Source organism: Mus caroli, unplaced genomic scaffold (genome assembly GCF_978045245.1).
Source record: "Mus caroli unplaced genomic scaffold, Mus_caroli_1 scaffold_18, whole genome shotgun sequence".
Taxonomy (NCBI): Eukaryota; Metazoa; Chordata; class Mammalia; order Rodentia; family Muridae; genus Mus; species Mus caroli.
The window spans coordinates 37,544,762-37,559,759 of NW_028227273.1; the positions used below are offsets into that span (position 1 = coordinate 37,544,762).

Sequence of the window (14,998 nt, forward strand, 5' to 3'; positions counted from 1 at the left end):
ACATAAAACCAGAGACACTGAAACTTATAGAGGAGAAAGTGGGGAAAAGCCTTGAAGATATGGGCACAGGGGAAAAATTCCTGAATAGAACAGTAATGGCTTGTGCTGTAAGATCGAGAATTGACAAGTGGGACCTCATGAAACTACAAAGCTTCTGCAAGGCTAAAGACACCATCAATAAGACAAAAAAACCACCAACAGATTGGGAAAGGATCTTCACCTATCCTAAATCAGATAAGGGACTAATATCCAATATATATAAAGAACTCAAGAAGGTGGACTCCAGAAAGTCAAATAACCCCATTAAAAAATGGGGCTCAGAACTGAACAAAGAATTCTCACCTGAGGAATACCGAATGGCAGAGAAGCACCTGAAAAAATGTTCAACATCCTTAATCATCAGGGAAATGCAAATCAAAACAACCCTGAGATTCCACCTCACACCAGTCAGAATGGCTAAGATCAAAAATTCAGGTGACAGCAGATGCTGGCGAGGATGTGGAGAAAGAGGAACACTCCTCCATTGTTGGTGGGATTGCAAGCTTGTACAACCACTCTGGAAATCAGTCTGGCGGTTCCTCAGAAAATTGGACATAGTACTACCGGAGGATCCAGCAATACCTCTCCTGGGCATATATCCAGAAGATGTCCCAACCGGTAAAAAGGACACATGCTCCACTATGTTCATAGCAGCCCTATTTATAATAGCCAGAAGCTGGAAAGAACCCAGATGTCCCTCAACAGAGGAATGGATACAGAAATTATGGTACATTTACACAATGGAGTACTACTCAGCTATTAAAAAGAATGAATTTATGAAATTCCTAGCCAAATGGATGGACCTGGAGGGCATCATCTTGAGTGAAGTAACACAATCACAAAAGAACTCACACAATATGTATTCATTGATAAGTGGATATTAGCCCAAAACTTAGGATACCCAAGATATAAGATACAATTTGCTAAACGCATGAAACTCAAGAAGAATGAAGACCAAAGTGTGGACACTGTGCACCTTCTTAGAATTGGGAACAAAACACCCAGGGAAGGAGCTACAGAGACAAAGTTCGTAGCTGTGATGAAAGGATGGACCATTTAGAGACTGCTGTATCCAGGGATCCGTCCCATAATCAGCTTCTAAACGCTGACACCATTGCATACACTAGCAAGATCTTGCTGAAAGGACCCAAATATAGCTGTCTCTTGTGAGACGATGCCGGGGCCTAGCAAACACAGGAGTGGATGTTCACAGTCAGCTATTGGATGTATCACAGGGCTCCCAATGGAGAAGCTAGAGAAAGTACCCAAGGAGCTAAAGGGATCTGCAACCCTATTGTTGGAACAACATGATGTACTAACCGGAACCCTGGAGCTCTTGTCTCTAGCTGCATATGTATCGAAAGATGGCCTAGTCGGCCATCAATGGAAAGAGAGGCCCATTGGACTTGCAAACTTTATATGCCCCAATATAGGGGAATGCCAGGGCCAAAAGAATGGGAATGGGTGGGTAGGGAAGTGGGGGGCGCTATGGGGGACTTTTGGGATAGTATTGGAAATGTAATTGAGGAAATTATGTAATAAAAATATTAAAAAAAAAAAAAAAAAAAGAGAGAATATATTGAGGGTTTCTTTCCCTTACTCAGTGGAAGGAGAGAACTCAAAACATTAACTTCTATTATAAGAAAGCTGAGGCAGGAGGATGACAAGTTGAAGTCCAGCTGCAATATGTTCAAGGTCAGTCTGGCCTATTTAGCAAGACCTTGTCTCAAAGATTTTAAAGGACTGGGAGTGTGGCACAGCAGAAGAGTCCCCTCCCACCTCCCCAACCCCACTCCCAGAAGCCCACAATAAGGGCTGTGGCGTGGTCAGGGGGTGGAGCCCCACCTAGAATTCCCCAGTGAGGGACTGGGGGCGTGGTCAGCGGTGGAGGCCCCACCCAGAATTCCCCCAGCGAGGAGTTGGGGAGTGGTTGTGGTGGATCCCCTGCCTAGAATCTCCCAGGGAGGGGCTCAGCTATAGTGTGTCTTCCTATCATGCTGAGGTCAAGAGGTCTTTCCTTGGCATTGAGGACAAAAAGAAGGGAGGGGGAGGTGTAGAGTTGATTTCTGCAATCCAGACCCTCTAAAGACAGCACTCTCTTCAGCTGGGTAGAAATCCCAGGTCTCTTTCAACCTGTACTGTAAAAGTCAGAGAAGGGAGGTGTTGACACAAGGAGGGCATTGCTTGAGTGAACTTTGGTCAGTGTGTGCCCACCCTGTGGCTCCCCTCACAGTCAGTCTGGAACAAGCCAGTTCCTGCTCTCCTCACTTTATTAGAATCAGTTGGCTCAAGCCCCACCTTTCTTGGAGGACTGGAGAAAATCAGTGTGTTATAAATTAAGCATCTCTGGGCTTTATCCTGGGAACCCTGCCAGCTGGCCACTAGCCATCTGCATGCCATCCAGATCCTCCGCTGGTGAGGGCAGCTCACAGCCCCTCAACCCTGCTAGCATCCTGGGCTCAGCCTTCATCTGCCTCTCTCTGTGTCCTACAGGGCACCAGGCTCAGCAGTATTCGGAATAGTCTTCCTCCACATAGTTAGAAGGGAACCAGCCGATCTGCAGAGAGAAGAGAAACCCATCAGAAAAGCCACTGTCATTTTCATGCCTCATCACAGCAGGTTGGACCCCTCTTGCCTTGGGGCTTTCACACTTACTGCTGACTTCTCCTCTGTACACACATGAGGATGGCCCTCCGACTCCTAAAAGTCTGTGCTCATGTGTCACCTCATCAGTAAAGCCTTCCAGTCACCCTGCTTATCGTAGTAAGCACCACACACTCCACACACACTCTCTCAACTGTTCTCCGCAGAACTTTACCATCATTTGAATGATCACATAGTCTGCCTGTTTACAGGATTGATTGCTAAACCAATTTCCCTCCCCCAACACAACACAAGGTCTACAAGGGCAGGACATTTTGACTCCCACTCACCAGACTCCCAAGAGCCTAGAATAGACCCCAGTGCTCAGAGAACACTTTATTAATATCTCTTAGAATATTGGGTGGACAGAGGGATGGATGAGTGAAAGATAGGTAGATAGTTAAATGGATAGGTAGATACATGTATGGATAGATACATAGATGATAGATACATACATGCATAAACAAATGATAGATAGATAGATACATAGATAGATACATAGATAGATACATAGATAGATACATAGATACATAGATACATAGATAGACAGGTAGATAAATAGATAATACAGATACATAGAGATACATAGATATATGGATAGATATATAGGTAGATGATACATACATAGACAGCCAGGCTGATACATACATACATACATACATACATACATACATACATACATACTTGAGCAGATGGGTGGTTGGATGGTGCATAGATAGATGAGTAGGTAGATGAAGAGATAGAAAATGGATAGATGGGTAGATGGATGAATGGAAGGGTGGATGGATGGGCAAATGTATGAATGGATGGATGAAAGAGTGGATGAATGGATAAATGAATGGACGGATAATGGTAAGTGGATACATAGAAGAATAATGAGTGATGGGCGGTGTTAGATGGATAAGTGGATAGATGATATTAGTAAACAGATGAATGGTGAGTAGATGAGAATTTGATGAATACATGGATGGAAAGATGGGTGGGTGGAGAGACAGACACATAAAAATTATGGCCATTCAGGGAGACGGGTGACCAGCAAATAGATGCTTGGATAGACCCTGTCTGCCCCCAGACTTTCTTAAAATCTCTGAATGACTCTTTCAACCCCTAGATGTCTACCACCACTCACTGAATGTGACAGCACATGTGTTTAACAAGTTTATAAGCATTTCTCCAATGCTTTGTGAAGTGTTTCCCCCGACAGAATAAAAGCTCTAACCAGTGTCCTTATCTTCACTAAACAAATATCTGAGAAACCTTTCCAGCAAGGAAGAATGCTAGGTGCTCGAATTCATCAGCTGCTGAAAGGTCTCCATCTACAGTACAACGTAGGAACTCAGCCAAAGCAAGCTGGCCTGAAGTGTCTTCTTTTTCCTGAAGCCAGGACCAGAGCAGGCAAAGAGCAGTGTGGTTCACCCTAAGCCTGCCTCTTCACACATTCCATAGTTACTGAGCACCTACTGTGTGCCACACCAAAGTAGTGATCCACCCAGACACAATCCGTCCATTTCATCTCCCATATCTGTCAGTCACTCTCTCACCTTTACGCTGGGGAATTTGTCTTTTGTGTGTTCTTACTGCCCTGTCTAATTAACTTGACACAAGCATGAGTTCTGTGAAATGCAGAGCCTCAATCGAGAAAATGCCTCCATAAGATCTGACTGTAATGCATTTTCTTATTTAGTGATTGATGGGGGAGGCCCCAGCCTACTGTGGGTGGTGCCATCCCTGGGCTGGTGATCCTGGCGTCTACTTTTTTAAAAAGCAGGCTGAGCAGGCCATGGGGTGCAAGTCAGTAAGCAGCACCCTCCATGGCCTCTGCATCAGCTCTTGCCTCCAGGTTCCTGCCCTCTCTAATTTGATATGAACTGTTATATGAAACTGTGAGTGAATAAATCCTTTCCTCCTGTATTGGCTTTTGTCATGTGTTTCATCACAGCAATAGTGACCCTGACTAAGACACTTACTGACAGTCTGGTTTTGGCTGGGTACAGGCTCTCTTATCAGCCTGGAACTCACCAATTAGATGAGGCTGGCTGTTTGGTGAGGCTGAGTTATCTATCTGTCTTAGTCTTTGCAGCACGGAGATGATATATGAATGCCACCATATCCTATTTTCTTTTTATATGAATAGTCGGGGGATGGAAGGGAAGAGTGAGCCAGTAGACAGATGTACACATAGGTTACTGAACAAGCCAATGAGTGAGTGGATGGATGGATGGATGGATGGATGGATGGATGGATGGATGGATGGATGGATGTACGGATGGATGGATGGGTGGAATCTGAGTGATATATGAACTGATGTATGGGTGGGTTCTAGGGGATGGATGAACTAATGGATCAGGAGATTCTGGGATTTGAACTCAGTCTTCAAATCTGTAATGCAAGCACTTAATCTGCTGAGAACCAACCCAGCCCAGTGGCAGTCATTTTATCCTCATCTCTGGAAGGGTGGGCAAAAAGCTCCCTCGGGAGTCCTATTTCCCATTGCCATCCTGACCACTCTCTAGTGTGACTGCCTGGTTAGAGTTCAGCACAAACTCACTAAACATTGCTTCACAGAGATAACAATTAGACAGTGCTCCCTTTGCACCCAGAAACATCTCCATCTCAGAGGAGGTCCTCAATAGATTGATGTAGGTGGGGAAAATATGTTAAATCTCAGTGTCCTTTTGCCTCTCTGACTAGGCACGACCTGCACAGGAGCCACAATCCATCTCACTACAGTCAGGACACTCGCTGCACGCCCTACCCAGATGGCCATCCCTCCAGCCTCACCCGGCCATAGATCTCCCCACGCCACCAGCCTTGCTGTCCCTTCTTATTGAGGATCTTGATGATATCACCCTCCTTAAGGGACAGTTCCGACCTGTCCCGGGCACAGAAGTCGTAGCGGGCTTTGGCAGTGCCAAAATACTTGGTGCTTCCAGCTGTGAAGAGAAAATGAAGATACCTAAGCATCTGAGATAAACATCCAGCCATCATCTGTAGACAGTGTAGAGAGGGGACATGTTCTCCGGATGGTACCATCTATTTGGGCTTTTGTGATAGTTAGTTTCGCTTGTCAACTTGGCCCAACCTAGAATCATCCGGGAAGAGAGTCCCAGTAAGGGACTGTCTATAGTGTGTTGGTCTGTGGCTATGTCTACATGAATTGCCTTAATAAAGTGAACTGATGTGGTATTTTCAGTCCACCATGAGTGGCATCATTCCCTAGGCAGGGGCTGGGGGAGGAGGGGAGCGGAGACTTAAACCAAATAAGAGTGGACAAAGTAAGCTGTGTGCAAGTGAGCAAGCACACATTCACTTCTCTCTGCTCACGATTGCTCATAGGATGTGACCAGCTGCACAGTAAGGGACAGGAACCTGGAAATGGGAAGTAAAATAAACCCTTTCTCCCCTGTGGTGCTTTTTGTCATGATAGTTTATCACATCAATAGACATAAAACTAGAGCATGCACCATACTGAGTGACCTCTAAGCTGAAGGGATACAGCTCTACTTTCAACACTGACCTCCCAGCCTGATGAGTACCCAAGTTTAGGAAATTTGAATTTTTTAAGTAGTGTTTCATGATGTAGTGTGGTTTGACTTGTCATTCTCCTGCCTCAGCCTCCTCCTCAGTGCTGGGATTATGAACACACACCATCACACCTGGTAAAACCAGGTCTTCCATAATTTTAACAGTGCTTTGTGTACACTCAATTTCTCTACATCTGTGAGTCCCTCACCAGCATATTTAGGTCCAGATTCACAGAGGGACTATATTTTAAAAGTCATTACAAGTGGCTGGAGAGGTGACTCAGAGTTTCACTTCCAGCACCCACATGGAGACTGTCAACCACTTATAACTCCAGTTCCAGGAAATTTAGCATTCTCTTCTGTATTCTGTAAACACTGCTCTCAAGTGCACATAGCCATACACAGGCACACATGCATACACATAATTAAAATTAAAAATAAGTGCCAGGCGATGGTGGCGCACGCCTTTGATCCCAGCACTTGGGAGGCAGAGGCAGGCAGATTTCTGAGTTCGAGGCCAGCCTGGTCTACAAAGTGAGTTCCAGGACAGCCAGGGCTACACAGAGAAACCCTGCCTCAAGAAAAACAAAATTTAAAAGATGTCTCAATGTCAGTGGCACTGAGACAAGCGTTGTGAGGGAAAAGAGCAGTGGCTCCAGCTGCCATTCTGTCTCTAGAGTTCCATCCAGATTCCACTGAATTGCCCAGGTGCAGTGTGGGAAGTGCAGAGACAACCCAGCAGGGCTCCCGGGGCAGCCACAGCAGGAAGCAAACAAGCGTAGAGAAGGAAGAGTGAGAGAAGCTGAGTGGTTTGAGCCCTCTGAAGAGAGGTGGAATTAGTGACACAAAGGCTGTTGTTGCTTTTGCTCCTTGGGGAACCACACTGTCACTCAATAGAGCCAATAAGAGACACACAAGTACCAGTGGGGCTGTGCCTTTTTGCTTTGAGAAAACCCACTACATTCTGAGTCGCTCTGACTCTCAGAGCTGCATCCTAGGCTAGGAAGAAGAGCAGAACCTGCAGAGTGGAGACCACAGCTGACTGTCAGATCCGGCTGTGTTGACTTCTCATCATTGGCCTATCTGCTGATCTCTCTACTTGCTTGTGATCCAACCATGAGACTGTGCAACTATATGTTGAATTACATTTTTGCTGTGCTGTGTTTAACTTTGGCCAGGGATATACTTCCTTTGGAATCTTTGGGTTGGACAAACATTTAACCATCATACTTTCAAAAGAAGATGTCACCGATGGCTCTGGGGTCAGGGGTGGGGGTGGGAGCACTATGATGAGCAAGAATGTGATAGAGAGGTGGGAGAAGAAGAGACAGGAAATGATTTGTGCGCTATGAAGAGGCAGACCCAGAGACATGAGGGTAATGAGAAACAAACGGATGTGAATAGCCTGTGCTCCACCTGAGGCCATGGTGAAGTTCCAGCCAGTGCTGCCACTGAGGGCCATGTCAGGATCTGTGTCAATGTCCACAGCTGACGTTACCACCAAGGGCCATAAGGATGGCCTGAGCTGGGCTGCTACCTGGGGCCAGATAGATATCCAAGGACTGAGCAAAGCTGGTCACACCCTCCCCTGCTAAAGCACTTGGGAGAGCTGGCCCTACCCTCAAATGCCAGAAAGTGGCACAGATGTCAAAGAGATGACACCCTTGCCTCCTACAGAAGGGAGGTGAGCTGGCCCTGCATCCCCCACCCCTACTCACTGCCCACCCTTACCTACTCCCCTACCCCCACCCACTACACTGTGGCAGAAGCCAGAGTCCTCGAAGCAGACCAATGATCACTTGAGAGCAAAGCTGTTTGGACAAGATGTATTGCACGGCAGGCTGTGACACACTGCAGCTTTCATGGGTAGGTGGGGTTTTTTGTTTTCTTTGGTTTGTTTGTTTTCTTTGGGGAAGGTTGCAGAGGCAGAGGACAGATGTGGAGAAGTGAAGAGATCACTGTGTTTGGGGTACATGATGTGAAATTCACAAGTTCTGCAGGCAAATGGATGGAACTAGAAAATATCATCCTCTGAATGGCCTTTCCTTCAGTCTCTGCTCCATGCTTTGTCTCCTTGTTTCCTCTCGTGAGTATTTTGTTGATCCATCCCCTATACAGACATCAAACCCAAACACTATTGCAGATGCCAAGAAATGCTTGTTGACAGGAGCCTGACATAGCTGTCTCTTAAGAGGCTCTGCCAGAGCCTGACAAATACAGAGGCAGGTGCTCACAGCCAACCATTGGATTGAGCATAGAGTCCCCTGTGGAAGAGTTAGAGAAAGAACTGAAGGAGCTGAAGGGGTTTGCAATCCCATAAGGAAGAACAACAATATCAACCAACCAGACGCCCCCCAGAGCTCCGAGGGACTAAACCACCAACCAAAGAGTACACATGAAGCAATCCACGGCTCCAGCTGCATATGTAGCAGAGGATGGCCTTGTCAGACATCAATAGGAGTAGAGGCCCTTGGTCCTGTGAAGGCTCGATGTCCCAGTGTAGGGAAATGCTAGGACAGGGAGGCATGAGTGGGGGAGGGGAGCACCCTCATAGAAGCAGAGGGAGGGAAGATGGGATAGGGGGTTTCCAGAGGGGAAACTGGGAAAGGGGATTACTGGCAAGGATGGATATACCAGAAGTGAGGTATTCCTGTGACAACCTGACCATGTTTTAGGGAGGACTGTGGAAGGACTTTGGAACTTTGGACTAGAAGATCCATTTGGTGTTAAGAGCTCTGTGGGATGTTCTGTAGGAGCTTGGAAGATAATGTTGAGAACAGTGCAGAAGATGAAGGCCTGGCTTGTGAAATTTCAGAGTGAAGATTAAAGACTTTTATCAGGGCTGCTGCTATTTTGGTTGTGAAGATTCTGTGGTTCTGGTTAGCTGGGGCTGAAGAATCAGCTGTGATTAACAAGACACCAGAACTACTAAAGCAAAAACTTTGCATTACTGGGACTATTGATGCTGGTTAGCTGGAGCTAAGAAATTAGCAGTAATTAAGAGACCAGCATCATTGAGGTGAAATCTTCTGGGAAGTGTTTTCTGAGAGCACAGAAGCTGTGTTCCTGAGATAGCCAGTGTTGTACCTTGTGCAGCAGCAGGAATTGGTAATGTGTAAGAGTCACCTAGGTGGTACTGGTTTTGAAGGCATGAAGGGGTCATAAAGAGCAGCTGAGGCTTGGCACTGTGAGAGGCCATGGAAGGACATTGGTGAAAGTGCAGCCTCAGTTACAATTGATGGCCCAGGACGTAAGGGGTCATGCAAAGGAGTTGAGGCTTGGCACTATGAAGAGAGCCTATGAGAGGCTTATGAGAGGCTGTTGGTGAAGCCTAGTTACAGCGGAAGACAGTAGTGTTTTGGAGATACCAGTACCATGAGATGACCACCAAGAACAGCAACAGCAGGGGAGTACAGGCAGCTGGAGCCTACAAGACAAGGTGTGTGCTACAAAGGGCAGGGCTGGAGAAGTGACCCAAGCCCTTGGAGGAATCCAGAAGATCGTGAGTGGATCCCAGACATTGGACAGTTGGAGTCTGATTTTGCTTTTGATTGTGACTGTGTCCTGATATTTTTCCCTCTTGAAAGAAGAAAGTATTTTAGTGGAGCCCACAGTTAAGAGACTTATAATTGTAAAGAGACTTCAGATTTTAAAAGAGATTGGATATTTTAAAGGGAATGAAATTTTAATATGTAAATTTGCAAAGACTGTGGAACTTTTAAAGTTATTTAGATCTTGGGGATGAATAAGAAAGTTAGGGTTGAGGCTTAATAGTGATGTGTTTGTGTGTCAGGTTGACAAGGGGTCAATTGTACTGGCTGGTTTCGTGTGTCAACTTGACACAGGCTTGAGTTATCACAGAGAAAGAAGCTTCAGGTGGGGAAGAATGTACCAGAGACCAGGAAGGTGAGAGACTCTCAGGATTCAAAAGGAAGGACCTTAGATGAAATGCCCGACAGTAGAGAGAGGGAACTTATAGAGCCCACCTTCAGTAGAAAGACAGGACATCAAGTGAAGGGGTGGGGTTGCCATGCCACAGTCAAAAACTCTGACCCAGAACTGTTCCTGTCTAAAAGAACTGCGGGGACAAAAATAGAGAAGAGCCTGAGGAAAAGAAGGTCCAGTGACAGGTTCAAATTGGGATCCATCTCAAGGGGAGACTCCAAGGCCTAACACTATTACTGATGCTATGGTGTGCTTGCAGACAGGAGCCTAGCATGGCTGTCCTCCGAGAGGCCCAACAAGCAGCTGAGTCGGATGCAGATACTTACACCCAACCAATGGACAGAAGCTGGGGACCCCTGTGGTTGAATTAGGGAAAGGCTGGAAGAAGTTGAGGAAGAGGGTGACCCCATAGGAAGACCAGCAGTCTCAACTAACCAAGACCCCAGAGATCTCTCAGACACTGAGACACCAACCAGGCAGCATACACCAGTTAATATGAGGCCCCAGGAACATATCAGAGGACTGTCTGATCTGGCCTCAGTGAGAGAAGATGCACCTAACTCTTGAAAGACTTGAGTCCCTAGGGAGTGGGGAGGTCTGATGGGGTGGGGGTGGGAGTGGGGGAAATCCTCTTGGAGATGACGAACAGTCAGAGGGCGGACGATGAGGGGAATAATGACTGGATTGTAAAAAAAAGATTAAATAATAATAATTATTATTATATATACATATATATGTATATGTATGAAGTAAGGGCTCAGTAATTAAGAATGCTGGCTGAAGTCAGGCACTGGTGGTACACAGCACTCAGAAGGCAGACCCAGGTGACTTTCTAGGTTCAAGGACAGCCTTATTTAGAGAGCAAGACCAGAACAGTCAAGACTACACAGAGAAACCCTGCCTCAAAAAAAAAAAAAAATTGGAAGCAAGGAAGGAGGGAGGGAGGGAAGGAGGGAGGGAGGGAAGGAGAAAAATGAGGAATGCTTGCCACTCTTCCAGAAGACCTGGGTTCAGTTCCCAGTGCCCACTCTGAGCAGCTCACAACCACCTATAACTTCAGCTCCAAGGACATAGTGCCCTTTTCTGGCCACTGCAGATACTGCACTGGTGTGGAACACACATAGATGTACACGTACAGCACACATATAAATAAATCTTTAGCAAATAAAAGGAGACATCTCCAACACCACACAATGCCACTTAAATAAGCATTCAATAAAGACTCATTAAAAAAAAAAAAAGGTACAGGCAGGCCAGCTGTCCCTGGAAGCCCTGGCTCTCCCTCCCGCAAGAGAAGGCACTGTGCAGCCCTCCAGCCTGCAGCATCCTCCTACCTGGTGGCTTGCTGATGGCTCTCCTCTCAGGTTCCTTATAAGGAAACTGCAAGGTGGTGTCCAACGACTTGAAGCAATCTTTGAGGGAATTCTGCTGATAAAACTCTACCAGTTCCTGGGGAAAATAACCACAGAATCGTCATGATCCCAAATGTCCAGCCCACAGTGAAGCAGAGTTCAAGCCCTCGTCTGCACTTCAAACAGCCCCTGTGATGGGAAACTCCTTCCTCTACTGGAACAGCAGGGACCACCTGTGGAAGGGACCCTGTGATGGGTAATGTTGACTTGCCTAAGAGACTAGTCTGTGGCCATGTCTACATTAAGTTAACTGAGAAGGGAAGAGCCCCCTGAGCATGGATGGCTCCATCTCATTCATCCAGGCTGAATGAAAAGGAAGAGCAAGCTGAGCACCAGCCTCAGTTTCTCCCTGCTCTCTGACTACAGACATATAACCAGCCTCCTCACACTCCTATCCTCAGCCTGTGGTCTGGAAGAGCCTGTCCCTCTTTAAGCTGCTTTGTCAGTTGTTCTCTCACAGCAGTGAACAAAGTAGCCAACACGCACCACAGGCTAAGACCGATTCTTGCCAGACCTACCAAATAGGATCGACAGATTCAAGGCCTCCCATCAATGTCCATGTCTTTATAGTTGATAACCTCTGAGCGCAAAGCAGTGTGCACAGAACATGCCACTAAGGTCTCCTAGGAACCCCAAATGATGTGGATGTTCACAATTCTCCCATTTTATATTTGTTGTCTGTTTGCTTGTTTGTTCACTTATTTGTTTGGGGGATGAATGTTGAGGTTTTGTCTTTTACTGTTTATTGTAATGCTAAGTGCTGGCCTCCAAGATTTGGAGTCTGCAGTAGCCTGAGAGACCCTGCCCCCAGTTAAATCTGATTGGTAAATGAAGATGTCAGCAGCTAATAGCTGGGGAGAAGAGACATGGGCGGGCGGGGTTGTGGTTTCCTGGCTAGAGACCATGAGGAAGGAGCAGAAGGAGAGCTGCCATGGAAAAGAATGAACGGGGAGAGGGAGGCAGCCGCCATGGGCTAAGGGCCAAGAGATCATGGCCCAGAGGGCTGCCCAACTGGGTTAAGAAAAACCAAGATGTAACATGGTAATAGTGAGTGATGACTTGGGGTTATCGATAGGAAAGTAGATTCTAGCGGCATGGAGGGTAGGCAGCTGGCCAGCTATTGTGATGCCTAAGGCATATCTAAAAATATAAAAGCTGTATGTCTTTCATCCAGGAACATAAATGGTTTAAGATGGAAAGGAACCCCACTTCAGGACATATTAATAATTTTTTATTACAGATGAGTGTCAAGGAATGCACGTGGAAGTCAGAGGCCAACTTGTAGGAGTTGATTCTCACCATCCACCATGCAGGTTCAAGGAATCAAAGCCATGCGGGCCTTCCTCATGATCAGTAGACCTGAGAAAAAACTGAGGTCACTGAATGAAAAATTATAACTTAAAAATTAGATGATGATGACGGTGGTGGTGGTGGTGTGTGTGTGTGTGTGTGTGTGTGTGTGAACCTGTGAAGGTCACAGACTCTGTGGAGGCAACTCTCTCCTTCCATCTTTAGAATAGCAGCTATTGGCTGCTGGCACTGACTTGGTTTGATTGGTGGGAATCACCACTACCCATTGAGCCAGCTTGCCAGTCCTCTCTCATTTTATAAACAGAAATAAAGATAGAGACACCAAGTTCTCTGCTCAGGTCCCACAGCAGGCAAGCTTATCATGGGTGGCAGCTGAGTTTTCGACCTGGCCTCTGTAAAAGACTTTGTATTTGATTTCAGCTTCCCAATGCTTTGATTTATGGATATTTCTTTCACAAATAGCTTGTGCTGGTGACAGATAAGAAATCCAGACTGAAAATGTCCAATGTCATTACAAAAGAAAAAAAAAGAAAACTGAGGGCAGGTGAGATGGCTCAGTGGGTCAAATTCTTGCCTCAAAAACCTGGAGACATGGGTTCCATCCCAGAACCCACATAAAGATGGAAGGAGAGACCTGCCTTCACAGAGTCTGTGATCTTCACAGATTCTCTGTAGTGAGTATGTGCACACAAAGGGAGGAGGAGAAGGAGGAATGAGGGGGAGGAGGAGGGGGGGAAAGAAGAAGGAGAAGGAAAAGGGAGAAGAAGAAGGAGGAGGAGGAGAAGAGAAGGAGAGGGAGAGGAAGAGGAAGAGGAAGAGGAAGAAGAAAAAGAAGGAGGAGGAGGAGGAGAATCTAATTTTTTTTAAGTTATGAATTTTGACCTCAGTTTCTTCGCAGGTCTATTGATCATGGGAAAGGCCCACATGACTTATGTACACCAATCTGTTTTAAATGGCTAGAAAAGGATAAAAAGAGTTAACAGGACAGCAGACACTAGCTAAACACTCATAAATTCTCAGCAAGACAGGTAGTAGCTCAGGTCATGCAGAGCCAGTTTGGAAGATCTGCAAGCATATGTGCTCTGGAGGCCTGAAAAACAAGCAGACAAAGGGTGGGACTTGAGTCTTATCTGTAACAGTCAGAGAGTGAGTGTGATGGTTTGCCCAGGAAGACATGCCTTGCCCAGGGAGGGGCACTATTTGGAGGTGTGGCCTTGTTGGAGTAGGTGTGTCTCTGTGGGTGCGGGACCCTCATCCTAGCTGCATGGTTGCCAGAATTCTGCTAGCAGCCTTCAGATGAAGATGTAGACCTTCAGTTCTGCCTGCACCATGCCTGCCTGGCTGCTGCCATGCTTCTACCTTGATGATTATAGACTGAACCTCTGAACCTGTCAGCCAGCCCCAATAAATGCTGTCCTTTACAAGAGTTGCTTTAGTCATGGTGTCTGCTCACAGCAGTAAAACCCTAACTAAGACAGTGAGTGTGCACACCTATGGGTTTGAGTGTGGACACGTAGGTGAGGACCAGAGGTTGACTTCAGGTGTCTTCCTCTATCATGTTCCACCTTGTATTTTGAGGAAGGACCTCCCACTGAGCCTGGAGCTCCCTGGTTACCTACCCTGACTCAGTGGCAAGCCCAGGAGAGCTTCCAGTCTCCAGCTCCCAGAGCTGGAGTTACAGACATACACTGCCACACCTGGCTTTTACATGGGTTCTAGAGATCGAATTCAGGCCCTCTGGAGCCTTATCCACGAGTCATCGCCACAGCTCAGCCTGCTTGGCATCAATAAGGATTCCTCCATAAGCACTATTTGTCCTAACCTTTTTTAACACTGGTCCTTAAGGGAATGAGTTCATTAGTGGCTCTCTGGGAAGGGCTTTAGTAAAGACCCTGAGACACAGGTACAGACACTGTTGCATGGGCTCTGAGCAGCTTAGATAGGGTTAGCCGATAGCAGCCCTTACCAGAAGGCCCCGGAAAGCCTTCTTCTCTGTGATCCGGTACAACCCCTCTGACGTCATGATTTTAATATGCTTGACCTCCACGTTATACCTGGAATGAGGAAGAAAGATAAACAGAACTTGAGTCCCAAGTCTGAGGACCATGCACCCAGGACAGAAGA

At 46.5% G+C, this 14,998-nt stretch overlaps 1 protein-coding gene across 1 annotated transcript in view; it reads right to left on the bottom strand.

The window, feature by feature from the left end:
- Nucleotides 1-2,291: 2,291 nt before the first annotated feature.
- The window catches only part of Vav1 (vav guanine nucleotide exchange factor 1), a 49,890-nt gene continuing 37,183 nt past the window's right edge, over nt 2,292-14,998 (bottom strand). The window contains exons 24-27 of the mRNA XM_021185850.3: nt 14,841-14,928; nt 11,486-11,600; nt 5,464-5,615; nt 2,292-2,596 (exon numbers count right to left, since the gene is read on the bottom strand). Coding sequence (XP_021041509.1) covers nt 2,543-2,596; nt 5,464-5,615; nt 11,486-11,600; nt 14,841-14,928 — 409 coding nt within the window. The 3' untranslated portion in view covers nt 2,292-2,542. The remainder of the gene's footprint in view (nt 2,597-5,463; nt 5,616-11,485; nt 11,601-14,840; nt 14,929-14,998) is intronic.